This window comes from Lichenostomus cassidix, chromosome 1, assembly GCF_008360975.1.
Source record: "Lichenostomus cassidix isolate B80296 chromosome 1, HeHo_3.0, whole genome shotgun sequence".
NCBI lineage: Eukaryota > Metazoa > Chordata > Aves > Passeriformes > Meliphagidae > Lichenostomus > Lichenostomus cassidix.
Genome location: NC_139479.1, coordinates 6,237,017 through 6,262,918, shown reverse-complemented (window position 1 = coordinate 6,262,918; position 25,902 = coordinate 6,237,017). Strand labels below are relative to the sequence as shown.

At 42.1% G+C, this 25,902-nt stretch overlaps 1 protein-coding gene across 1 annotated transcript in view; it reads left to right on the top strand.

Annotated features, from left to right (window-relative positions):
* The window catches only part of LOC146444139 (amine oxidase [flavin-containing] A-like), a 33,967-nt gene that overhangs the window by 5,568 nt on the left and 2,497 nt on the right, over positions 1–25,902 (top strand). Inside the window, exons 2-13 of the mRNA XM_085048734.1 lie at positions 5,365–5,459; positions 6,714–6,851; positions 13,459–13,563; positions 14,833–14,924; positions 17,240–17,381; positions 18,906–19,055; positions 19,999–20,158; positions 21,434–21,530; positions 22,502–22,555; positions 23,478–23,535; positions 23,967–24,064; positions 25,164–25,275. Of these exons, the coding sequence (XP_084904860.1) occupies positions 5,365–5,459; positions 6,714–6,851; positions 13,459–13,563; positions 14,833–14,924; positions 17,240–17,381; positions 18,906–19,055; positions 19,999–20,158; positions 21,434–21,530; positions 22,502–22,555; positions 23,478–23,535; positions 23,967–24,064; positions 25,164–25,275 (1,301 nt within the window). The remainder of the gene's footprint in view (positions 1–5,364; positions 5,460–6,713; positions 6,852–13,458; positions 13,564–14,832; positions 14,925–17,239; positions 17,382–18,905; positions 19,056–19,998; positions 20,159–21,433; positions 21,531–22,501; positions 22,556–23,477; positions 23,536–23,966; positions 24,065–25,163; positions 25,276–25,902) is intronic.

The window sequence follows — 25,902 nt, the reverse complement described above, 5'->3', positions numbered from 1 at the left end:
TGGACATGAAAATCCCAGTGGGTGTGTAGGGAGGAGTGGATTCCTCCTTGGGATAGAATTCCTTCTTCCTGCCCACTGTATTTCTGTTAACACTGCCCATTATCTTTGTGCATTTCAGAACAAGACTTGCATCTGTAGAAAGAGTTAGACAGTGGTGCCATTGAGACCAGCAAGTGGCTTGGTCTCATTTGGACAAAGTACTCTGAAATAGAAAATATTGATTCTCTTTTGGTTAAGATCTTAGCTGAATTAGGTGGGTGTTTTTTTTCCTAGAAGGGGAAAAAATACTGTATGAAAAAGAAATTAAAAACCTGAATTAATTTACCTGAAAATGACAAAATACATAAACTCAGTCTCTCCCCAGTACCAAGTATTCTACAGGAAGAGATATGAAAGAAACTATAAAAAGATAAAGCACAGTTTCTGACAAGCGGAAAATTAGTGATGTCATGGTATTAAGCAACATTGAAGAAGAAATAAATGTAGACTTGTGATCCACACTGTGCATTCTTGCTGTTTTGTGTGAATATAAGAAGCTGTTACTGAATTGATAGCATTGTTGGAGTTTTTTTGTATATTCAGTGGCAGTTTAAAATCTTCAAATCCTTAGTCTGTGAAAGGAAACAGTTCTTTCATTCTCAGCTTTCTGTATTTTGTTGCTCATTAGTGGCTTCTCTGGTCTCTCTGATGTAAATGAGCGTATTTTAACTGTATTTTAAAACTTAAATAAATGCTATGGTGTGCACAAAAATTCCAATGAAAGGATAACCAGGGTTGCAGGAGAAGAAGAAAGAGGTGAGGATGGGAGATTTTACCCTATGGTCGTGGCAGAAATGTTTTGCATCTCTCATTGACAGGTTCATTTTTATCTTCCACAGGGATTTCTAGGTGGAAAAATGAGAGCTGATTCTATGGTGGTCATTGCCAGATTTAATTACTCAATTGTGTTTAGAAAAGTTAGGTTTTCAATCAGAGAAACCATAAAAATAGTCACAGTATTAGGATGCCATTACACTGGAACTTTAATAATGACGTATTGCCAATTCTCTTGTTTTACTGATGTGCATTACAATAACGAGCAAAGAAAGTCTTAAAATTATTTCCCTGCTTAATATCAGAAAAATGTAGGGATTTTGCAGGAAGATTTTTTCCCCATTTCCTCAGTTGAAGTCTCCTAGAACACTACAGTAATGAGTTAATCATCTTTCTCACAATGCAGCTATCCCACGCCATGCACAGCAGGGTGGATTAACAAGGATTTTATGAAGGAGTGCTTTAATAGCTTGGTTTTCATACACTTTAAACCTGACAGTGGATCCATAAAAGGCAAATGCACCTTGTCAGAGAAATTAGCAAGTAGGAAGACAACACCTCTAGAAGACCAGCAGCTTCCTTTTCAGTAGTATCAGGTGACTTTCTCTGCCTTTGTTCTGGTGTGCTCCATGTGGCCTCAGTTTGGGAAGTTAAAATTCAGTGCTATCAGCTTATCCTCACCCCCCTTCACTACCCTTGAGTGTTTTGGAGATATTCAGTGTACACCATGTGAGAAGTGCTGTCTCTGGGAAAGTTTCTGGTGATTTTTGCTTCTGATTGTGTTGTATCAGCGAATCTGTTTGATGTTGTGGATTCACAGAGCTTAGATTTTGAAAAGTATAGTTCTATACTGTTAGTATAGAATCACTAGCACATTTCCAGTAAAGTAACTTTTTAAAACTCTGTTTGTGCTGTAGAACTCAGACCTGCTCATATGCCCTGTATCAACCCCAGCATTAAGGCAACTTGGAGTTATTCCCATAAATCTACCCTTATGAACACTTCCCTGCAAAATAGGGAACCATTTTCCACATTACAGGACTCCTCTGGGAATGAAGGTTGACTCTCTTAAGTCCCAGTGTTGTTCACTACCTGTGGAGTTGAACCTTTCTTTCCTATGAGGTAGAAATGGACTTTATTGTATTACAAAACTCAGTATAGTTCAGCATCTCTGTGATTCAGTCATGGGGTGTGTCTTGTAGTCTGCAAATTGCCATCAATTCACCTTAGTATCTTTTTTTTTTTTTTTTTAACTGTATATCCAGTGTTTTGATGCACTTCAAAGTGCTTTGCTTGTGGTAGGATTATGACAATTTTCTGGCGTGAAAGCAGTTGCAGTATGATCTGTAGCCACAGACATTCTCAGTCCTTAATAGCACTGCAAAATCAATAGGAACAGAGCTTTCCTGCGTGGCATCTTCAGAGGAGGGGAGCTGCTGGTGAGATTTCCATAGAAACCCTTGTGGAGGATGTCTTGCCTTGTTTGTTCTCGTTTAACAATAAGTGAATTTCCACAGCCAGATACTGCGAATGAGGCATGGTTTTGGCAAGCTCCTTCCATCTTGCTGAGGCAGGGAGTGCATTTCTAATTCATGGAATTAGGGGGATATCTGGAAGGAGTGTGGCCAGTGATTTTGGGTGGTTTCCAGCTTTATCTCAAGGCTACCCTCCGGGGAGGTGGAGGTATCTGTGACAGGAGTGTCTGCACTGCAGTCACACCAATAGACACTGCTGTGTTTTAATTACCTGCTCTGAGCCCTCAGCCCAGTGCTCCATTTGGCCCAGAATTGTGTGCTTGGAAGGAATGGTTTGGGTTGGAGAGGTCCTTAAAGCCCATCCAGTTCCAACCCCCTGCCATGGGCAGGGACACCTTACACTATCCCAGGTTGCTCAGAGCCACAACCAGCCTGGCCTTGGACACTTCCAGGGATGGAGCATCCACAGCTTCTGCCCTGCCCCTGAGCAGTTCCTGAAGCTCAGGATGTGCTCTGGGATGGAGATGTTGGAGAGGAAATGAGAGGATGGCTCCATGAGGCCTGAGAGGAGCTGAGCAGGCAGAGACAGGACAAGGAGCAGGAAAGGAGAAGGTCTCATTCCTCTTCTCTCATTCTCCCCCCATCAATCAAATGATGACTCTCTGGTGTCCAGTCCTGTCCAGGATACTGGAACAGCAACCAAAGTCTTGAAAATTCAAGTTTTGTTGAAGATGAACAGTAAATATGCAGTCTATTTAGAGGTTAATTGTGTATAAAAAGCACAGAGGCTTCATGACCTGTGAGGTGTTTCAGGCACACCTGTGGAAGCACCTGGACCAGGTGCACCTCAGTTGCATCAGGATGGAGCTGAGGAGGTGGGTCTAATAGACAGCTACAGAGAGATGCTGTGGGTGGGTGTTGTTCCTAGTCCTCTTTTTTAAAAGAAAATAGTTTCCATGCTTTGAGCAAATAAATGTGTAGTAGTAATCTTTAATCAACATATACTGTATTGTTTTTACTTGTGAATTATGCCCTTTTTAGTCTCAATGTACTTCTTTCTCTTTTCCAGTCTGTGCAACTTGGAGTTGGTTTTGTTTTGTTCCTTTTTTGTTTTTTGGACCAGTGTATAAGATGACCCCTGGTTAACAATAATGAAACTTAACCTGTGATTCTGGAGTGCAAGCACAGTTTAAGAGACAAACAGGCTAGAGAACCTCAGTCACATTACAACACATTCTTCATCCCTTAGCATCCCTTCTTTGTTTGGATATATCACATAATTAAACTATAGTCTAGTAGTAAACTTAGCTTCCAGCTCAGTCCAGTGCAACCATTATTCTTCCTAAACAGCTGTGGCAGGAATAGAGCTGTTGTATTCAGCATGAAATTGCAGTCTTCGGTACCAAAAATTTGCATGTAATTTTCTTTTCATACCTAAGCAGGACTTTTTGTGGCTCCATGTTCATTTTTTTCAAGGCATGTATATCTACAGTAAACTTTCTTGCAAAAGAATTACCCACTCATGCCTGAGTGTCCAGTGATATTTGCACAGAATAGAGAATTCAGCTTTGTATTTTGTGCATGTAGGATAACCACTATTTTGTGACAAAACCCACTGTATATTTTGAAATCTCATTTTTCTGCATATAAAAAAATATGTATTTGTAACAAAATATTGCAGTGTGTGTTTTCAACATTATAGACTTGTGTCATCTCTGTTTATGTTGAGGAGGAAGAGAACACCATCATTGATCAGAGAATTAGCTAGAAAAGAATGTTTCTAGAGTTTCATGGAGGAAAAAAATCATCTCTGAAATAAATTAGATCAATTTGTAATATATCCACTCCAGTGAAAAATGGTTTGCATTTTTTAAAAGAGAATATTAAATAGATGGGAGAATTAAGTATACTTCTGCTCCAGCAGCAAACTGGAGAATATGGTGCAGGGGTGTAAAGTTACTTTTAGATGGGTATAGAAATTATATATATAATTTCTGCCTATGTGAGACATTTGAACTTCCTTAGTTCTGGTTTCCAGTGAATTGTGTTCCACTTCCCCATTAAAAGATTATACACACAGAAGTTTATGGCCAATTCTGTGTTGTCCTTAGACTAAAGGAGTGAATTTAACTCTTCCCAGAATGATTCCTCTCCCCTGATCTTTTCAGACATGCGTTCTTTGTAGGCTCACAAACAGTTGCTTTTAATCACATTTCAAGGCAGTGTGATAAACATGAGTGTAATATTGTTACTCCTGCCTGCAGGGTGTCTTGGAAGTTCTGATCAATAAGGCTGCCTTTCGTGTACTTAAGGAGGGGAAACAACTCCAAAGAAGCAATGCTTCAGTGCCAAATTGGCCTGCAGGGCAGTGGGATAATCTGATTTCACCAGCTCATGATTGCTTTTTACAATTTCAGCTCCCATCTGTCAAAAGCAAACAGGTCTCCTGTCCTATTGAATTTTCAGTTGTCTCTAGTGGCTCCATCGCCAAGTCCCATAATTAGATGATTTTTGCTGAGACCATAATTCCTTTTATAAAGTATCTACATACAGCCTGTTTGATTGTCATGGTCAAACTCCATTGCTGAAAATGAATCCTGACAGTGAAGCAGACTTTCCTTCTGCATGTGAATGAGGACAAGGGACAGCAATGGAGCAGAGGGTTGATGTGGCAGAGGAGGAGTTGGAAGTTTGCTTTTCTGCAGTGTTATTGATGTCACTGTAGAGCTGCAAGTCCCCCAAGCTGGGTGCTGCCTTTCCAAAGGCTGCACAAATGAAGAGTAAGATGTGTGTCTGCCCCTGAATAATTGAGGTTTTGCTGGTTTTAAAAGGCCAAAGTGCCAAGCCAAGGAGGAAACTTTAGTCTGTGGGTGCTGTGGGTGGTTATGCCATGCAACTAAGCAGCAGCCACAAGATTCCTGTGGTGAGGTACCATGAAAAGTTCCTAACTTCTCTCAGGCATTGTTGAGAACAGTCTATTGAAATCTCTGACCTTGAAGCTTTGGTTCAGTTTTTGACCATTGATGTGGCTGATTGCTGCCACTTGCTTTAATGCACTTTCTCTTTTTTTTAATAGGTTTGTCAGCTGCCAAGCTGCTGTCTGAGGCTGGGGTCAGTGTGGTGGTCCTTGAGGCTCGGGACAGAGTTGGGGGAAGGACATTCACTGTCAGGGTGAGTAATTCATGGGATGTGGACTCTCACTTGTGCTGGTCTACCACGTGACAAACACCACTCCTATTATTTTGGTCCAAGGAACTACAATTATTTTGAGCCAGGGAACTACAGTTGTAACTCAGTCCCTCAGAAGGTGACAGAGCAACCAATCCTGAAGTCATCAGTCAGCATGAGCTGACCAAGAGGAATTCATGCTTGGCCAACCTGACTCCTTCTAAGGTGCAGTGACTGGCTTGGTAGATGAGGGAGAAATGAGTATTGTCTACCTAGGCTTAAGTAATTCAACACTGTGTTGATAATTATCATCTGGGAGTGTCAGAGCATTTCTCCTCTCTTTCCCATCTCCCTTTGCCTACTGTAACAGGCATGATAACTCAGAGCCCTGTAAGAAGCAGCCTGAGCAGGACCAGGCATCATTATGGCTCAGACATATGTTATAAAATGTCTTAAAATTATCTGAAATAACACTCCTGCTTCTAAAAATGAACTGCATCTCAATTGCCATTAGAAAAACAAAATGAAAGAAATGAAGAGTCACTTGTGGGAAGAGTAATGTAATACAGACATTACCTCTGCTTCCCACCCTGGAAGTGAGGGAGGTTTAAATTATGTCAGGTGCCATTGCTGGGGAGCCAGAGATAAACAGTTGTGTTCCAGCAGAAAACATTGTGTGAAACATGAAGCATAAACATCATCCTTCTGTGACACTGAGAGCACCAGGCTTAAATTACTCACTATAAACAGTGTAAAAAAGAGTTATTGTCTGGGGAGATCAGCCTGCTGTAGTAGTGTGAATCCCTGGAATCCTCTGCTTTCTTCCTGCCTCCCAAGGGAGTGTGGTGCTGGTCTGAGGGGTGCACTGAGCACCTTTCATGGCAGGCTTGGCTGGGGATCTCCCCAGACAGCAGCAGGCTGGAGCCAAGCTGTGCAGTGCTGGAGAGGAGATTAATCTGGAAAACTGCAGTGCAGAGCTCAGCACCTGCAGTGTTCAGTCTAAGGAGGTGTCTAGGGAGAGAAAACAAGCCTTGGTGCTGGAGATGGTTTCAACTGTAATGTGAATTTCTTGAACATCTCCCAGGGTGGTGACTCCACCTTCCAATGCTTTACAACCCCTTCTGTGGAGAAATTCCTCCTGAATATCTTACACATACATTCCATGCACATTCAGTATGGACTAATTCTTTCTCCTTCTAGATGTGTGCCTTGAAAATCTTCCTGCACAGCTTCTCACTCCTGTACTCTTTTTCACAGAATGACAAAGTGAATTATGTAGATGTTGGTGGATCATATGTGGGACCAACCCAAAACAGGATTCTAAGACTGGCAAAGGAGCTGGGTGTGGAGACCTATAAAGTGCATGTCCAGGGCCACATGTTCCACCATAAGGGGGTAAGTACTGCATTGCCAAGCTGAGGTACCCAAAGGTGGCAATGAAATTTGGAAATTACTGACAGTCCTCAAGAGGGTTTCATTTCAATCTCACCCTTAGGAATCCAGAAAGCCCCGGTTTGGAGTGTTGTTATTCTGTTTTAACTTATGGGAGTGGGACTAATGGTTCCTATTTTCTCTTAAAAGTGTTCAGAAAATGCACCTGACAGCAGGTAAAAAATTTGAGATGCATTTGGAACACTATCTCTGAGTATACCCTCTGAAGGAGTTTTGCCAGAAATTCAAGAAATGCTTGTTCCAAAATTTAAATAAAAGAAGAATAATATTGTTGGATAGTATTGAATGATGATAATGAAAAATATTATTATGGGACTAATAATAATAAGCCTAGGAGTTGTATAATATATTTGCTCCACATGACTGGATTCACATGAGGTCTTTCCCAGTTCTGTAGAATGGGATTCATCTTACTCACAAATGGATATCTGGAAGCTAATAATCTAATTTGAGACTCTGAGGTTCCCTCTCTAGCTAATGGTGACACACAAGACCTTCCCAAGGCTCACCAAAAGCTTCACCTCTGAGCTGTGGGGCAGCAGGAGTCCAGGTGGCCACTCTTGAGCAGGTCTTGGTGTGGCTAGAGCAAACTGGAATGAAACTTGTCTTCAGAGCAGATTTCCAGCCCTTGTCCTAGATCTTTAAACCACTGATTTTTTCAGCAGGTCCTACCCAGGACCTACTGCCAAAACCAGTGCAGGGTGAGAGCACAGGGAGAACAACAAAGAAAGGCCTAAGATTCATAGGTGTGAAATGTGACTGTGTATGCATAACCCACAAAATATTTTACTTTCCCAAGACCATCACTTCCAATTTTATTTTTTTTTAAATAATATTCTTGAGTTTTGGTGCTTAACAGTCTCTGGCAGAACCAGACTTGAAGCCTATATGAGTCAGAGTTGACACTCTTGATAGAGGCAAGCCAGCCTGTGATGGATCCTTAATTAGTTTCATTCCTTTTACCTTCCCACTTTTTCTTCTAAGAATTAAAGCAATGTGTTCACGCTGCAAAGTTTTGCCATCTGCTTCTGCAAGCACTCCTTATTGGGCAGATTGATGCCTTGCTCATAAAACAGGCACATCTTAAATAATTGCACAGCCACTCCATAATACTAAAAAAGTTATTTGTCACCCCCTCATGCAAAATTGATGTAATTCCACGGCAAGAGGGATGGGCTGGTTTGTGCCAGTGGAATGTTTGTCCCACTCTAATTTAAGCTTAGGCATGAATCTCTCAGCATCCTAAAAGGCACTTATCTTCTTTATGTTAAATAAAAGGCTCTAATGGGTGACATTACTTTGAGCCCTTAATCCATTTTGACACCCAAGCTGCAGCTTTTTATTGTCCCACATTGCATTATGCACGTCCCTGCTAATGACCATGTAATTTGGAAGGTTTTGTTTGAAGAGAAAGCATGTTTCTAAGCAAGAGGCAGCATTATGAGCTATTCAGCTGGATCACAGGCTGTGGATCAATTCTGGATTTGTCATCGTGCTCCTACTGAGCTAATCAGGGTCCCAAGGGAGCTGTAGTTGTTGGGCCAGAGTGACAGCAAAGGGGCTTTAAAGTCTCCCAGATTTAAGCACTGGGTGAATAATAATGATGCTTTTCCTCCTATAGGTCTCATTTCTCCCACGTCCTCAACCCACAAATTTTAGCCTTTTTGTTCCATTTTCTTTTCCTAAGGCTTTCCACAGCTTCCTCTCCCTTCTCTTTCCTTGAGCAGTTGTGTAGTCACCATGCTCTTTGATTTAGGGATGTGTTGTTGAACCCTCTTACATCCCACTCCTACAGGAAGCATATCAAACTCCACCTTCAAGTCCTGGCTGTTAGCTGTGCCACTCAGAGCCTAGGGCTGCTTTACCTCCCTCTTCTCCCTGCCTGCTGCATCACCAGGCTGGATGGTGAGTTGCAGGTAGGGATTTGTGCTCTCCTGGCTGTAGATGCACCCCTCATGTTCATTGAAGATGCTCCAGGATCACGAGCACCTGGGGTATTTCCTAGGTGGCAGAAAATGTTAGCAAAGAGATTATTTGATATTAAAGGATCACATCCACCAGAAATTAAATATTAATCTGAAAGATGGATGTTTTCAGCTTCTTGGGCTAATACACCACCATGGGCCAGCTGCTGCCTTTCAGATATAAGGTGCAGCTAAAACTTCTCCCCTGGTGCCTCAGCTGTTTTTTCTGTTAGCTGGTGGCTGTCCAGGAGTGCATAGCCAGGGCCAGACAGGAAGGTCTCCTCCCAGGACCTTTCTCCAAAGCCTGCAATGTTGTGGGGTTTTGTCAGATGCAAGAGAAAGTGTTTTGAGCAATGACTAAGCAAATCTTCAGATGTGTTTGTGACAGTACTCATCTGCCTGTAATCTCCAGCACCCCTGGATTAACAGATTTTTGGTCTTTTGTTTACCATAATAACCAGTTCAGTTTGGCTTTTTCTGAAGATTTCCAGGATACTGCTTTGATTGAGTTAGCAGAAAGTGGGAAAGTGGTTTATCCGAGCAGCGGAAGCAGCCAAGGGAAAGTGAAAGTCCCCAGAGGGATTTAATGAGCTTCTTTTCTCTGAGAGGAATTTTTCCCATATGTGTGTGGAAAAATTCTGTGTACTGCAGGCTTTAATAACCAAGTTGCTTCATTTGTGCAGCTTTCCTATGTAGTTAGTTTATTTTAAAATCCAAATATGTAACTATTGTTTATCTTTTTTTTTTTGTTTGTTCTCTCTTTGCCATCAGTTATCATGGTGACATGGACTGCTTTGGTGTCAATCAGGATTCTTTTTGGCATCCTGTCCTTGTAAATACGTATCTTAAATCTGTAGTGTTTGCTATGAGCCCCAGGCTTTCTTTCCAGCTAAATTGCTCTGGGGCTACTGTCCCATAATTCAGCTTTTGGACTGAGAAAGGGCAGATCTGCTGGAGTTCTGTGCTGTTTTCACCTTTTTAGTGGAAGACCCTAGAAAGTGAACGCATTAGGGCCTTGCTGTGGTATTAACCTTCTCATATAACTTCATTCCTCCAGTATCTGGCACCAGCACACATCTCCAGGATATATAACATTTCTTAATAAGGACTAATGCTCCTCTGGCAATATGAAACTTGGGGTGGTGTCATAGGCTTGGGGTTAATTCCTGTAGTTTGGCTACAACCCCCAGCATAGCCCTGGGCAGGGAAGAGACCTTGCAGAGCTCATCTCTCTCTGCCTTCTTTCTAACCTCTGAAGGATGGTGCTTGAGGATTTTGTTGTCTTTGGATTGGTTTGGGGTCACTAATCCAAGCAGGCAGCAGGACACAGATCTGAGGTCTGCAGGAAACCACTCGACACACCAGGAAATGAAAAAAAAAAGAGTTAGATAAACTCTGTGAATCAGTCAGGCTGCCATGTGTTAGCATGGGAATGAAGCCAGTAGGTTATTTGCCTTTCAGTTAAGAAAACAGTAGCTCTGAAAATAATACATCCAGAACCCTATAAACTTGTTTAAAAATGGAATATTGCAAGACCTTGCCTGTTTGCAGTGAGCTCCTCTGTGAAACACATAGCCAGAGCTCCTCTGCCTAGTAAGGAGACAATATTAAAACCAAATTAATAACTTACCAGCCCCAGCTCACTTGGGCTAGATTTACTCCCTGCTGGGGAGATGCTTGTGCCAGAGGGAAAGTTGGAAAACTGATGTGTCTAAGACTGTTGGGCTCACACTCCCTGATGGGAAATGGGAATTTCTTTTCTGGAATTTGCTAGAATTGGGTTTTCCCCTGGTAGGTACAGCCCCACCACACAAAGGGTCACTCTGTCTGTGAAGTACTTCAGCCTCTCTGAATTCAGTCTTAGCCTCCTTCAGGTGTTTTAGCACTGTTGTATTTTTCCATCTTTTCCTGCTTTTGGACTCCAATTTTACTGAAGTTAGGGGTTTTTTTGCATGCAGAAGAGGGCAACAAGTAGCACAACTTTAGACTTTTTTAATTATCCATTGGCATTTCATAGCTCTCAGGGGATAAAACATGTTTTCCCATTGATCTCCCTGGGCTATGCCATTGACCAAAGATGTTTTAAGCTAAGTAAGCTAAGGATAGGAGAGCTGTTTGCAAGTTACATTACAGTCACTTGTCAAAAAGACATTTGAAAAGAGTTGTCACTGAAGAGTGAAAAACTGGGAATTTTTGCTGCTGCTCCTGATTGGACACAGGTTTCTCTTTCTAGTTTACCCCCTTGCAGCGTTGCTCTGATAGAACTTCAGTAATAACTTCCCTTCATCCAGATTTGGGTGGCCTGAGAGCATTGCACCTCATCTCTGCTGAAGGGCAGAATTATTGGTGTTAAAGCATTTCAAAGAAGGAATGTGGATGGCACCTGTGTTTCCAACCAGAATTAAAAGATCAGCAATATATTAATTTGGAGAAGCAGTATTTGATGACCTTTCAGAAAAACCAAATGTTGTGCAATAAGAATAAAATGATTAGTAGTGTTGTACTGCTTGGTTATCAGGATTTCCTAGTTTGATACAGCATGAGTTTATGACAGTAAAAGCTGGAGTAGGCAGTATAACCCTTTGCATACATTTTTTGGCCCTCTTTTCTGTGGCTGAACACAGTGTTCCAGCCTGGCAGTGAGAAGTTGTCCTCAAGGGAAAGGAAGAGGCAGTGTCATTTGAAGGATTCCCTGCTGGTAGCTCCCAGGAGCATTTTCTCTGCTCTTGCCATGGCCAGAAGTGTTTTGCATGCACATGGGCACCTGGAGAAAGCTGGAGCAGCATCCCCCCTGCTACCTTCCTGCAGTGTAACTCTCTGAGAAAGAACAAAAAAGGGATAAAAGAGAGAAAAACAGTATGTAGTACACAAGATTGAGATTACCTACCCAGAAATCCAGAGGTAACCAACCACCTCCTGGTGACTTGAAAGCACATTTGGTGGAAATTTAGGAAAAAACCCAAACATTAAACATGTGGATCTCAAGCTGAACTGAGTGCTGAGATCACAACCTGGTGCTCTGCTTGGCTCAGAGCAGAGATTGTTGTGTTTGGATGGAACAGGAGAGTGGCTTTGCTGCTGCCCTCCCTGAAGATGGGGAGGAGGAGCAGCACATTGACCTGATAGATGTCAGATTTGGGACATCCCTGGAGCCCTGAGCTCTGAGGAGAGAGACCAGGCAGTGTTTGGCAAGCCTTGCTGTGGTCCCTGATCCACATACATTTGCCCCCCTGCTGTATCTGGCTGACAAAAGCTGACCAAAGTGTAGAAATTTTGGTATTTTACTGCTTTTGCCAAGTCTGAAAACTCACTATGATCTCTGAGTTTCATCTTGCACTTTTTATCCTTGTTATGATCTTTGCAGAAAAAAATGTTCTGCAGAATATCAGAAACCCATATGTATTTACACACAAACACACAGTCATCAGAGGGGAAGATCAATAAATCCTCTCTCCCCAAGTGTGAGGAAGGTGCATTTGGCTCCTGCCTCATGTCCTCTGTCCCTGGCTCACCATGTCCTGCATTTGCAGCACTGCACCTCTCTTGGTCTGTGACTCCAACTGCTAGGTGGGATGGGATGGGATGGGATGGGATGGGATGGGATGGGATGGGATGGGATGGGATGGGATGGGATGGAGCCCATGGCACTGAAAAGCAGGTTGCAAACTGCTTTAGCACCACAGCCCTTACCTGTCATGGTCAGAGTGTTCCCTCCATCCTCAGACAAACTTCTGACACAGCTGGAAGGGCAAACAGCAGAGAGGTCTGATGAGAAATTCACCACTGGCTTTCATTCAAAGCAGTTAAATAAGAGAAAGTGTTACCTGCTCATCCTGTCCTCTCTCAGATTAAAGTTATCACAAAGAACCAGCTGCTGTTAGATTGTTTCTCTTATCATTATATCACAGGATTATCTGAAACAGTCAGTTTCAGATGATAACAGTTTCAGCCACTGCTGCAGCTCTGTGTCACACACATTGTAACTACAGACACCATTTTTGCAAGTGTACAGCATTTTTCTTCCTGCAGCCAAAAACTTCCTTTTCAGATTTTTTTTAATAGGCTGGATCTCTTCCATGGGATAATAAAGAGATATGTTTGCTTTTAAAGTGAGATGTACCGTAAAGGTGCCTAAATAGTTTAAAATGCAGGCAATTTTAGGTCCATCCAAATTTTAGGATGTACATTTCAGCAGGCAAATAGTAGATTCATTTAAATGTAATAATGCAGAATGCTTAGGAACAAGGAGTATTACCTCTTTGGACATTGTTGAGTCTCCTTAGTCCAGAATTTGACACCCTGCTCAGAACAAATGTACCCTTCTTCATCTTTTCAGAATAATAAATATTAAAATGGGGTATTGTGCTTTTTAATGTCAGTCCAGCTGTTTTTATACCTCCTGCTTAGCTACATACATTCCATTGCTTGCATTGATATGCAGGGAAAAAAAAATAAAAACCAAAAACCCAGCCAGGTCTTTTGGGGCAAAAGGCCAACCATGTGATAACTTTGAGGATTTTGTGTTCTTGAGTGATGGAGATATGTCTGTGGTATTTCAGTTGTTTATGTTTTTATGTGCATTTCAGGGAAAGTCACGAAATTTCGAGGGAATTTGCCCTTCAACATGGAATCCCTTGGTTTATCTGGATTACAATAACTTCTGGAGAACCATGGACAAGATGGGAAAGGAGGTAGGGTGTGAAAATTGCATGTTTCCTACAATCCTCATGTCACCATGAATAAATCAGAATTGGTTTTGTTTTGTTTCTAGAAGTTTTTTTATTACTTCTTTAATATAAAAAAAATAGCTCAACAAAAAAACAAAACAGAAAGGAAGCATCCATCAGGAAAGATTCCTATGTTGCCCAGGAACTGTCAGAAATAATAGGTCTTCCTCACTGAGAGGGGGGTGGACTAGATGACTTTTAAAGGTCTCTTCCAACCCAAACTGTTCTATGATTCAATGAGAGGAGACAAAAAAGATCTGGAGGTGTCTAAGCTATCTGCAAAAAATGAGGTTGAACTCTGTGTAAGTATTTTCTCATGACAAGGAAAACCATTCCATGAGCTGGGAGATCAGAAGGAGTTTTTTTTCCCTTCCCTCAAGACAGCCTTTTTGAGTAAAGATGATTCTTTTTTCTTTTTTTTTTTTTTTCTGTAGCTGCCTAAGCTGGGCTCCAGTTTGACTTCACAGTAACTTTATTTTTAAAGTTCAATATGTAAGCAGTACAACTGCAGCCCCTGGAGCATCATACTGTCTTTCAAATATTCATCAGTTGCCATATAATCTAGCAACAAATCAAGGGCTTTACTTTTCCAGAACCTTCAAGCATAACTGACTGTACTCCTGCAAATTTTGTTGGTTTTATGTGGTTTTTGCAGAATCAAATTTGTGTATAATACTACACTTTTTTTTTGTCAAGTAGTACATTTTTTAAAGATTTAGGGATACAGTGTCCTACACACGTTACTTACATGCAAAGAATTATTGTTATTGTTATTATTATTATTAAGAATTTACCTGCCTAAAAATATTTCAAATATTTCAAAAGTATCTAGCCATTTTTTTCTCACTCTGCAATTAGCAAAGAGACACAGGGGCCTTTGGATAACCATCTTGGAACTGACTGAAAAAAGAATTTTCCCTTCAGCTTATAGAGGACACCAGGACAATGAATTTGGAATCACTTCTGGCCAACTAAAGGACAGATGAATCCCAACAAGAGGATAGAGTTCATTGGTCAGACAAAACCAGATTTGATAGTCATGGTTCAATTCATGCCCAAAGGTGTGAATGGAAACTATTTCATTTAGTAAATTTGTTCCAAATTTATATCCATGTGCAGGGGACAAGAGTAACTCCTGGCCAACACATCAATCAAGTCTGTGCTAGTAATTATCTATGACAGGCAATGGTGAAGTACTGGATAATTTCTTGGATATTTCCCCTCTGTCTCCAGATTCCTGTCGATGCACCGTGGGATGCTCCACATGCTGCAGAATGGGACAAAATGACCATGAAAGAGCTGATAAATAAGATTTGCTGGACCAAGTATGTAAATCTTTATCGCCTCTGAAATGCCAGCTGCAGAATGATGGTGGCTTTCTGGCAGATTCTGAGGTAGAGCTGAGTACAGATCAGGAGGTGTTTGAGATGAGGTTGGGTTGGCTGGCAGGTGGCATCAAAGGGGCTGGGGGAGCCTGGGGTTTGCTTCAGCAGGTCTCTGCTCACAGAAAGGGTGGTTTGGACTTTTCCCACCATCCTTTCACTTCAAACCATGGAGCACTGAACACCAGCCAGCTCTCCTGGGGCTCTTTGCCTCACAGGAGAGTTTCCTGTGAGACACTGCCCAGCAGATCCTTGAGGAGGATAAAATCTGCCCTTCCAGGGCTGCAATTCTGCTGTTTGCCTTACTCCTCTCAGGGTCTCAAACTCCACAGTCTCACAGCCACTGCAGCCAAGGCTGTCCTTCACCTTTGCACCATCCCTCAGGTCCTCCTGGTTTGTGAGCAGCAGGTGCAACAGAACAGCAGCACTGGTTAGGAGGAAAAGGGCTCAGGGTGTTGTGTCAGCTATAAAATGACTCCTGTGTTTTCTGTGTCTGTGAGAGACCACACTGTATAAATACAAAAAGGAACAATCTTCAATACATTGAGGTGGCAACGACTGGAAATTCTCTTTCCTTCCTTTCCCTCTTCAACCAATTATTTTTATAAGGCAAAGAGAAGTGCTCATTTGAGCAAATTCCTGTCCCTGCTTGCTGTGACAGCCCCTGTGCTGTTCTGTAACACTCTCCTCCCTCCTATTCAGTGTCTTTTGTTTGTGGCTGTGCTCTGTTTGCCCTTCCATTCTGACTGCAGTTTAGTGCTGTGCCTGCAGCTTCCTGACCAAAACTTTCCATCTGAAATTCATTTTTATGGCTTAGGTCTTTCTCCAGCTCCATGGGATATGCTGTACAGCCATTTGGACTTGCTCGTGTTCTCTGTGGCATTGCAGTTTTGTTTACAATTAGCTTTATGAGCCTTTTGCCTGCAAACTCGGTTACTTTGAACTACTGTTCCAAGTGCAGTGACTCTTTCTCTTCTGGTTTTTACTGCTCCTCTTGGTCAGGGAGCTGGTGGAGCATAAGCAGGACTGGGTTTATAGTTATCCCTCCTTTAACAGGCTTCTCTGCAAGGCAGCTTCTACTGCCAATGGTGCTGTCAGTAAAACATCCAGTTTTCATGGATGTGCTCAGCTGAAACACATTCAAAAAGTCAGTAAAAACCCATTTTAGATCTTCAAGCCAAGCCACATTTTTCTACACATAGTTAAAAAACAGTGCTTAGCAGAAAAGCTCTTCCGCAGCATTTTCTGTATCTCAGGCCAAGATTACAAAAGATTTATTTGTCCTGTGTCACAGATCAGCATCTACTGATCCTGGAGACTTTTTTCACATTTCTCAGGCCTCAACCTGCTGCAACTGTTTAGTATCTTGGTGCTTTCAGGATTGTCACAGAGGTTTCTTGCATGCAGGCAGTTTTCATATCCTGGCTAATGAAATAGGGGTGAGTGGACTTCATACTTAGGGAAATGAGGTTATAAAAGTTTATAAGTTACATATTTTAGCCCAGATAACTTGCAAAGTTCCTTCCTTTTGCAGGTGATTATAAATTCATGTTGTTTTATGAAGTTTCATCCAAGTCAAAGTCCTCTTACTTTCTTTGCAAAATGATCTCAATTTCTTTAGCAATCTGTGGCCACAAATGCATGAAGTGTGACTAGCCAGATCCTCATTTCCTGCTGCTGTTTCTCTGTCTATGTGCAGAGGACTTACTGTGGTAGACAGGTGACCCTTTCCTTATTTTTATGGCAATGATTGCCATAAAATTTGGTTTCTCTGTCTGGGTTATTTACCAAGTCTGATTCTTGATTTCACAAAAGATCAGGCAGCAGTGGTACATGAGAGGTGGGGAATGTTTTGGCTACTTCAGTCCCTCAGGACCCATCAGACCTTGGATTTGATGTGACCATAAGCTCCCCTTGGAGGAGAAATGCAGAAAAGTTGCACTAAGAGATTACAAAAAATGTTCTTCTGCTGAGAAAAGTATTTGTTCTGATGAAAGGAATAGCAGCTGGCAAACTATTTAACTAAGGTGAAATCAATGGGATTTCAAACTGAATGGGTAAATACTTTGGGAGGGAGGGAGGTGCTGGTAGAAACCCATTTAAACAGTCTCACTACAGACTGAAAAATAAATATAAATCCTCTTGACTTTTCCGACTTTGGAAAAACAACCCTTGTTTAGTATGACAAAGAAAATCCTGGAAGCAGTCAGGAAGTCCTATTTTCTCACTGTCCTTTCCTGCTCCTGTGTCTCCTGCAGAGCTGTCAGAGACTTTGCCACGGTCTTTGTGAACGTCAATGTCACCTCTGAGCCTCACGAAGTCTCTGCCCTCTGGTTCCTGTGGTATGTGAGGCAGTGTGGGGGCACATCCAGGATTTTCTCTATCACCAATGGGGGCCAGGTACAAAATGTCTTGTTTTCTTCCTCCTCTCTTGAAGCCATAAGGAGCAAGTGGAGTGTTGTACACATCAAAACCCTGCAGTTAATGAAAAGATGAGAGCATGTGGCACCAGGGACAGTCATTCTCTCGTGGGGTGTTACAGCACTTTCAATAACCCTGCTTAATGAAGGATTTTATTAACTAGGCTTTGGGATAAATTGCGGCTATTTAAACAATTTGGGGGTTTCTGCATTCACTTCAGCACTGTACTGTTGTTGCTGTTGTGTTCCTTTTTTTCCAATTAATTTCTTTGGGTTACTTGGGGCATTTAAATGTTTACAAGAGTTCAGAACAAGTGCACTTCAGAGTGAAATGTGGGAGTTCTATGGTGTTGAAGCCAAGACAAGAGCTGGAAGTAAACAGCAAAAAGCCCTTCATTCTTGGGTCAGCTCACATGGCAAGAGTTTCCACCAACATCTGTCCATTGGGGTAAGAGCAGACAGCTGTGTGTCAGGAGGGATGTAAGCTGATGCTCTCCTGAGGCAGGAGACAGACCTGACTCAGCCTTCCTCCTCAGGAGCCCTTCAGTTGTGTTTGCTGTCCCACATCAGCAGCTGCTAGATGTTGCAGCAAGAGTTAAAAATAAAATTAACCCCAAGATAGTCATAGCTAAACAAAACATGTGGAAAAGGGAAAGCTAGCCTGGGAAGAGCACTTCCTTTTCTTTGTACCTGCATGGGAAAAGCTGTCTTTGTTCCTACCATGCTTCCCTCTTCCCTCACCCCAACCAATATCAGTTGAGCAAAAGCACTAAGGGTCTCTGGCTTAGTGCCCTTTACAAGTCTTATAAAACCTCCTTGGGCAGCCATTTCAGTCTTTCAGCACAAAATTCTGTGGATCCTTTCCTCCCTGCCAGTACCAGCATCTCACATGTAAAAGTGAGCTGCTGGAGACAATGCTGGTGGTTGGTAGATAGGAGAGGTTTAGTGCTTCCCCTGAGCCTCTGCACAGACGTTGCAGGGAAGTGTGTGGCACAGATTGTGCTTTTTTCCAGACAGCACTGTCTTTGTGTCTTCCCAGGGACAGAAAAAGCTCATTGCCTGTTGCACTTCAGACCAGATCCAGTTAAGGATCTGTCTTGCTTCTGGGCTGGCACAATCTTTCACTCTACAGTTGGTTTCTTTGTCACACTCGAGGGTTTTGGTGGGACTGTGATGGGTAAAATACTCAAAACCTGTTTTGAATGAAGTGATATGTTTATTTTTGCTAGAATGCCTGCATTATATGTGCATGTTCTCTAGGCTTAGAGAGGCTTTAAGCCAGCTCATTAGGGAAGCCACTGCAAAAGTGGTTTAGTCAGTAATCCCCACTGAGGCTCAGGTTGATGCCTTCACTCTTCTGAAACTCTGGGTGTCTTTATGCACCCTTAGGACTTGAAGGTTTGGCCTGGAATGTCGTGATGGTGAGCAGAAGTCATATTCAATGTCATTGTGATTAATGCTGTTGATTTTTTTGTTTGTGTTTCTTTTCTGTTTGTTGTTTTAGGAGAGGAAGTTTAAAGGGGGCTCTGGCCAGATATCGGAGAGAATAATGGAACGCCTCAAAGGCAGAGTTAAACTGGAGAGACCTGTGATCAGTATCGATCAGACAGGTGATAATGTCCTTGTGGAGACTCTGAACCATGAGATATATGAGGTAATTCGATCAGAATAAAAGTAGAGTATGCATTTAGTAGGGGAATACATCTGCTGTAGCTCTTAGCCAGATGTAATCAGGAAGTACCCATTTGTGTGTGTCCATTTCTTGGGCTGAGCTGACACTCCATGAAGCCTGCTTGGCAGATTTATTTATGACTGGCTGTCTGCTTGGTGTTGTGCTGCTTGGTTTCTGTCATTACTCTGACTTCTCTGCCTCAACTTTTTATGTCTTTATATATTTTTGCATTTTAGTTCTGCTTTGAGACCATTTCAAAGGAAGGAAAAATAACCTTGTTCATGTCTAAGTTTGTGGTTTGCAGCACAAAAAAATCAAGAAGCTGTTTTGAAGATGTCCTGGAGGAGGGACTCTCTTTTCCCCAGGGATTTTTTTTTAAACTGGTCTTCCTCCCTGCTGGGAGCAGGGAGTCATCCCCACCAGCCTGGGGATGCACCTGAGAGCAGTAGTGTTGTGATTGTGATTGTATCACCCTGTAGAGTCCTGCTCTGCTCCAGCCTGACCCAGAGCCTGGGAGAGGGACAGAGCACATTCAGGAAAGCTGAAATCACTGTCAGCATTCCCTCTCCTGAAGAAACATCCCGTGAATATGCATGAATGTGATTTTTTTTTTTAGCATCTTATAATTGGGACAATTATATGATATATAATATGGGTCATATTTTCATGGGAATGCTCAAAGGCAGTTTTAGCTAGGCCATGAGATCTCTCTTGTCCCATTTCCCACCTGTCTCCAGCCAAGTTTCAACTCTGGTCTGTTTTTTCCAGCTCCTTTTTTTTCTGATATGGCAGAATTATTTTTGTCACCTGGAAATATGTGTGTGTGAAAGCTGTTAGCAGCTATTAAGAGTGCCTTTCAAACATATCCTGTGGGATGAGCTCACTGAGAGGCAGTGCCTTGTGCTGACTTTGTTCTACATTTCAGGGCAAGTATGTGATCAGTGCCATCCCTCCAATCCTGACAACAAAGATTCATTACAAACCAGAGCTGCCACCAAAGAGAAACCAGTTAATTCAGCGTTTGCCTATGGGGAGTGTCATAAAGTGCATGATGTACTACAGGGAAGCCTTCTGGAGGAGGAAGGGTAGGTGGGGAGAGGGGAGGACTTGGGAACCCTAAACTGTGCAAATTGTTGAAGCTCTGCTGTCTGACAATCAGGGGATAAATTCAAGGGAGGGTTAAATGGATAAAATAGATAAAACCCCAAAACCAAACCCATAGACAAGTGAAAACTAAAACTCCTTGGAAAGCAGAACTTTCTCTGAGCTTGAGTGCATCTCTTGTCCCAAAGATGAGTCCAGACCCAAACAGGATCCCGAATCTCATTGCTGTTAGCTGAGGTGGGACACCCAAGAGGACAAGAAAGGTTTCCCTGGGAAGCATTTCTGAAACCTGGAGAGCACAGAAGCAGTGATCCTGCAGCATCAGCTCCCTACTGCTCCTGCCAGGGACAGTTAGGTCAGCCAAAGAGAATTTACAGCAGATGACAAGCAGAGCTTGAGGTGTAAGCAAGACCTTTCCCTGGTTTTAATCCTCTGTTCTACAGACTTGATATCTCAGAGGACTGGAAAAAGTAGGTTAGCTCTTTGTTTAGCTCAAGATACTTTTTTCATGCTGCAATATCATGTTTTTCTCAACTTTAACTGATACCATTTTCAGAACTATTTGTACAAACAGATTAGCTTCCACTTCCTTTGCAACAGCACTGAGAGTGGAAAGAATATTTCTTAAGCAAAGTTGTATAATTTTTGCATGTTTTAGGGCGTAAGCTGGCCATTGAAATTAGACAGGAATAAAGTCAGGTGTATACACTGTTCTCTAGATGAGATTTTTTTGCATGTTGATCTGAAACGTGTCCTGATGTGATACTAAATTAAGACAGCCCATGTTTCTGCTGCTTTACTGTTATGGAACACCATTCCTAACAATCTTATCCCCAGAAAAATCAAAAGAGTGTACACTGGAGCCTGCAGTGGACAGATGTTATTACACTGGGGTTTGTTTTGGTCAAAGTTACTCATGGGATGAATCACCATAGTTCTGACTAGATCAATTTATTTTTAATGTTTATTGTCTCCAAAATAGAAAGCCAAACAGACCTGCAGCAATCCACAGAAATTCCTTAAGTAACAATGCAAATTTAAAGATTTTTATAGGTCTATGTACACAGTTTCTCAGAGTCAGAGAGAAGAGAGTAGAGAGACTCTTACAGAAACAGTTCAGACATGTAGATATTGTTGGTAACAAAGGATTTAGTGTGTAATTCCTTTTATGGATATTTTTCCTTGCTCATTGCTATCAAAAACAGTGATCATCAACAAGTTTGTCTGACAATCATCTTTGGATTTTTTCCCCTTAGGTTATTGTGGTTCCTTCATCATTGAGGATGAAGAGTCTCCAATTGGAATAACCATAGATGACACAAAACCTGATGGAACTTTCCCTGCCATTATGGGGTAAAATGTGCTAGCCCACACTTAGAGATGTGTATTTCTTCTTGTAAGAGTGGCTGGGAGGAGGAGGAAGAGGGGAAATGGCCAGGTTAAATCAGTGTTTCCCATTTCCACAGTCTGCACAGACAGAGGAGAGCACTTCTGCCAAGCCTCTTGGGCCTCTCTAGTTCATATAAACTTTTTGGTGAAGGTTCTGCTACAAACAGCCTAAAACAAAGGATGTGGTTGGGAAGGAGTTGCTGAATTCAGCTGTAGTCTGTTTTGAGCATTCAGTTAATGGATGTTTTTTGCTGTGGGGTAGATTTAGAAACAAATCACTCTCTTACCTAGCTGTGGGCCAAACTGACAATGCAATTGTCCAAGAAATCCTCATTTGCCTTCTCTCACCACTGAGCTGAGGCAGGACAAGGAACATCATCTGGTGGAGCAGGGCAGCAGCTGTGCAGTGAAAAAATCAGGATTCTATAGAAAATGACAGGTAAAAAAGTTAAAGTTTGGACAAACAGGTGAGAAAATACATGACAGCATTGCCTGGCTTTTAAAATAGCTGAAACCAGATGAACAAACAATCTTTACAAATGTTTCCACCATAATCTGAGGTGAGACTGCCAAAAAAGGCCAATATAAATGTCAGGCAATTACTCCTTAAGTGTCTGGCAGGGAAAGCTCACCACTTCTACTGAACTGTACATGTTTGTGGGCATGTTCAGGGCTTGAGAGCTTCCATGACCTGAGAGCAGCAAGCCTCCTCCAAACCCCATATGGCAGACAGCTCCCTGCTTTCCTTCTCCTTATGGATTTATGTGACTTTTCACTTGTGTGACCTGTAATTTTTAAATGTTGAGGTATAATGACACAGTCAAGCCCATTACATTCCAGTAAAATGCTTTATCCATCCTGTTTTAAAGCCATTTTGAGCACGAGCTTGTGAAATCAGCAGGGGTGATGTTCATATTCCATATTTTTCTTTCCAGTTTTATCCTTACCAGAAAGGCTTTCAGACTGGCCCATCTCAGCCCAGAGGAGAGGTAAGAATTCAGAAGCTGTACATTTTCAGAAGCAAATTGTTTCTCTGGGATGCTTCCCCACAGGAGTGTGTGTGAATATGCATATATACACATGCTCAGTGCAACTACCAACACTGGAAATTGGGGCAGAAATTGAGATTTTAGCATAAACAGACCAAGACACTGATGCTAGTATTCATCCAGTTATTTGGAAACTAAGTTTCTAAGTCCTGCCAACTCTTCCATACTGGGACTTACCAGCTCTGGGTCTCTATGTGAACGGAAAAGATTTTTCCAAAGATGTTTCCACACTACATCCCCACTGAATGGTACTTTGACCCAGGGACATAGGGAGTGCTGACATCACCTTTTGGGTCTCCTTCACATTCAGACTGTGTGATAAAATTTCTAAACTTCTGTGTTTACAAAAGTATGGTTTCCCCGTTAGTCAGTGAAATGAACAAACAGTGCTTTCTAAATGTGGATTTTGGTACTGTGCAAGTGAAAGAGGAGCTCTGCTTAAGAATGTGAGCAGCATTCTTCAACTCATATTTTATTCCAAGCTATAGTAAATCTGTAGGGATTTAATTGATTTATATTGCTTTTCTTCTGGTCTTACATCAGTGAACATGAGAATGAATTGACTCTGCATCCTAAAATAGCTGTACAAAGATTTATTTTTTTAGAGCTCATTGCCAAAATCAACCTTCATTTCCCATTCCCTGGGTCCTTTTTAGGTGTAACTTTTAGGCCTCAGCATTTGAAATATGTATGTTAAGATAAGAACTTGAAATCAGACTTAAAAACAAAGCCTGACCGAACTTTCTTTCCAATGTGTTACAATAAATTTGTTGGGTTTTTTAATAAGAAGAATGAGAGTGGAGAGGTTTCCCCCCTTTGTTTTTTGGGGTTTTTTTCTGACTCTGATTTTATTTTCATATAGGAAAAAGAAGATCTGTGAGGCATATGCTAAGGCACTGGGGATGAAAGAGGCTTTACAAGTAAGGAATTAATGCCTTTTTTTGCCTCTGTTGTACAATGATGTTGCTCCTTTGTTCTGGATCATGAAGCCAAAGTTCCTGGCACCTGAAATGTGTACCTAAAATTGCATATTGTGCCATAGAATGTGTACTCCCAAGGGGAGGGAAGCATGGAGTACAGGAAGAAAAGAACTGCCAGTCTCACCCTGCACAAGAAAAGAGAAGGCAGTGCATGTTTTAATTTGTCCTGTTTTGTCCCCATGGGAGGCTGGTGTTTCTGTAAAAGCACAAAAATGTGTTTTGTGCAGATGGATAGCATTAGCCAGATGACATGGCATTCCTTTGTCAGGTATTCTTAGTCTGGCTTTTTCCCCCTCTTCAAAAGAAATCTGTTCTTTATTTCCAGTTTCTCTGCCAGTGTTTCACTCTATTTTCTCTGTTGATACTCACAGCCTGTGCATTATGAAGAGAAGAACTGGAACATGGAGCAATATTCAGGGGGCTGCTACACAGCTTATTTCCCACCAGGAATAATGCATTCCTATGGAAGGTAAAACAGAGAATGCTTTGCTTTCTGATTCACATCTCTTAGCTCATGTATTATGCTATACCTTATTCAAGACACCTGTGGCATATTTAGAATATGAGGGGAACTTCAACCCTCTTTTCACTCCCCTACTCCCCAGCTAACAACGATTGTGCTACTTACTTAACTGAGAGCACAGTTTCTCTTGTGGCTTTCAAGGAAACAAAACACAAAAGGACCTGTTAAAACCACAAAGTTTTTCATACTGGATTATTTACAGTATTTGCAATGATCCCTCTAGACACCCCTGAGCCCTTGAGGACACACATCTTGGATAGATAAAGACTGTGTAGGTGGATTGTCTGGTTCAAGAGGATTTCAGGAGCTCCTGAATGTGTCCAGCATGGGGTTACACCCTGTCTGAGCCAAGATCATGGCCAGTCTCTTCTGTTCAGATAAATGTTGTCATTTATCTGAACATTTGGGCAGTGATGAGTGAGGCCTCTGGCCTAGGAAAGCTGCTGTCAGGGAAAACCTAATGGGGATTAGATGGAGCCCTTACACCAAGCACATTCCCAGTGGGAAAGGGAGCTGATCGCCTCCAGCTGGGCTGTGCAGCACTGCAGGGCTCAGGGAATGGCTTTATGACCCTTCAGGGTGACTGCAGCTCCCTGAATGCCCAGCCTTCAGCAGCCAGGCAAGTCCAGCCTCCAAATAGCAGCTGATATTAGTGATCCATCCCTGCAAAAACGTCATTCACATTCCACCATAATGGCAGGATGACAGCAAAGCTGCCGTGCAGAGGACATTAATCTATCAGCTGCACTGCCTTGCTGGAGGCTGTTAGGTTTATCCTTTATCCCAGCACTAAAATGAGGCCTGTATTACTTTGCATGGAAGCTGGGAACACTGATTTATGCCTTAGATTTTTCTCTCTCTCAGATCTTGAGTGTACAGAAGCAAAGCAGGTGGTCCTGCAGGGACAGCTTATTGCACCTCAGCCCAGGTCTGCAGGGACTCTGGAGAACGGAAGCCAAGCACTCCATCAAAGCCATAAATTGCTTTTAGAAGGATCATCGCCTTCCTGTGACTTGTCATCTGCCATTCTCCATTTGTTTTGAAGGATCATTCGCCAGCCTGTTGACAGAATCTACTTTGCTGGCACGGAGACAGCGACCCAGTGGAGTGGATACATGGAGGGGGCTGTGCAGGCTGGAGAGAGAGCAGCCAGAGAGGTACACACCATTGCTCTGCTTTCAACAGCTCTGTCCAAAGGCTAGGGAGGATTAGGTACAGCTTGGAGGGTCTGGTTTCCTGCAAAAGCTCCTAGAATTGACAGGGAGAGATCCCAGAAAACAGTGTGAATCAAAGTATTTTTATTTTTTTAAACTTACTTAGTTTGTTATTGAATAAAGTGAAGCCAAGAATCTCAGCCACATCAGAATATTTATGCACTGGAGACTTAAAATAAAGCTGATTCCATGTACTGCATGACTAGAGGAAAAAAACCCTCCAACCTGATGCTGCTCGTAGATATGCTACCTCAATTTCTAACAAACTAATCACCGTGTGTTTTTAAATTGATCTGAGTCATTTCAAATGCTCACAGCTATTTGCTAAGTAGGAATTTGGAAATCTGAGCATTGTTCTCATCTTTGATCTATTCCTTCTGCTTCTCCTTTTACAAGACAGTCCCGTTAGCTGCACTTGATAAATTTGTAATGTGCAGCTCTGATAGTGTCTAAATCTCCTCAGAATGACACACCTTGGACTGGGTTCCCAGTTATGGTGAAATCCCTTTACAACATTGTGGTGGGAGGGGGAAAAAAGCATTAAAGAGTGCACATTGCAGTTACAGCTGC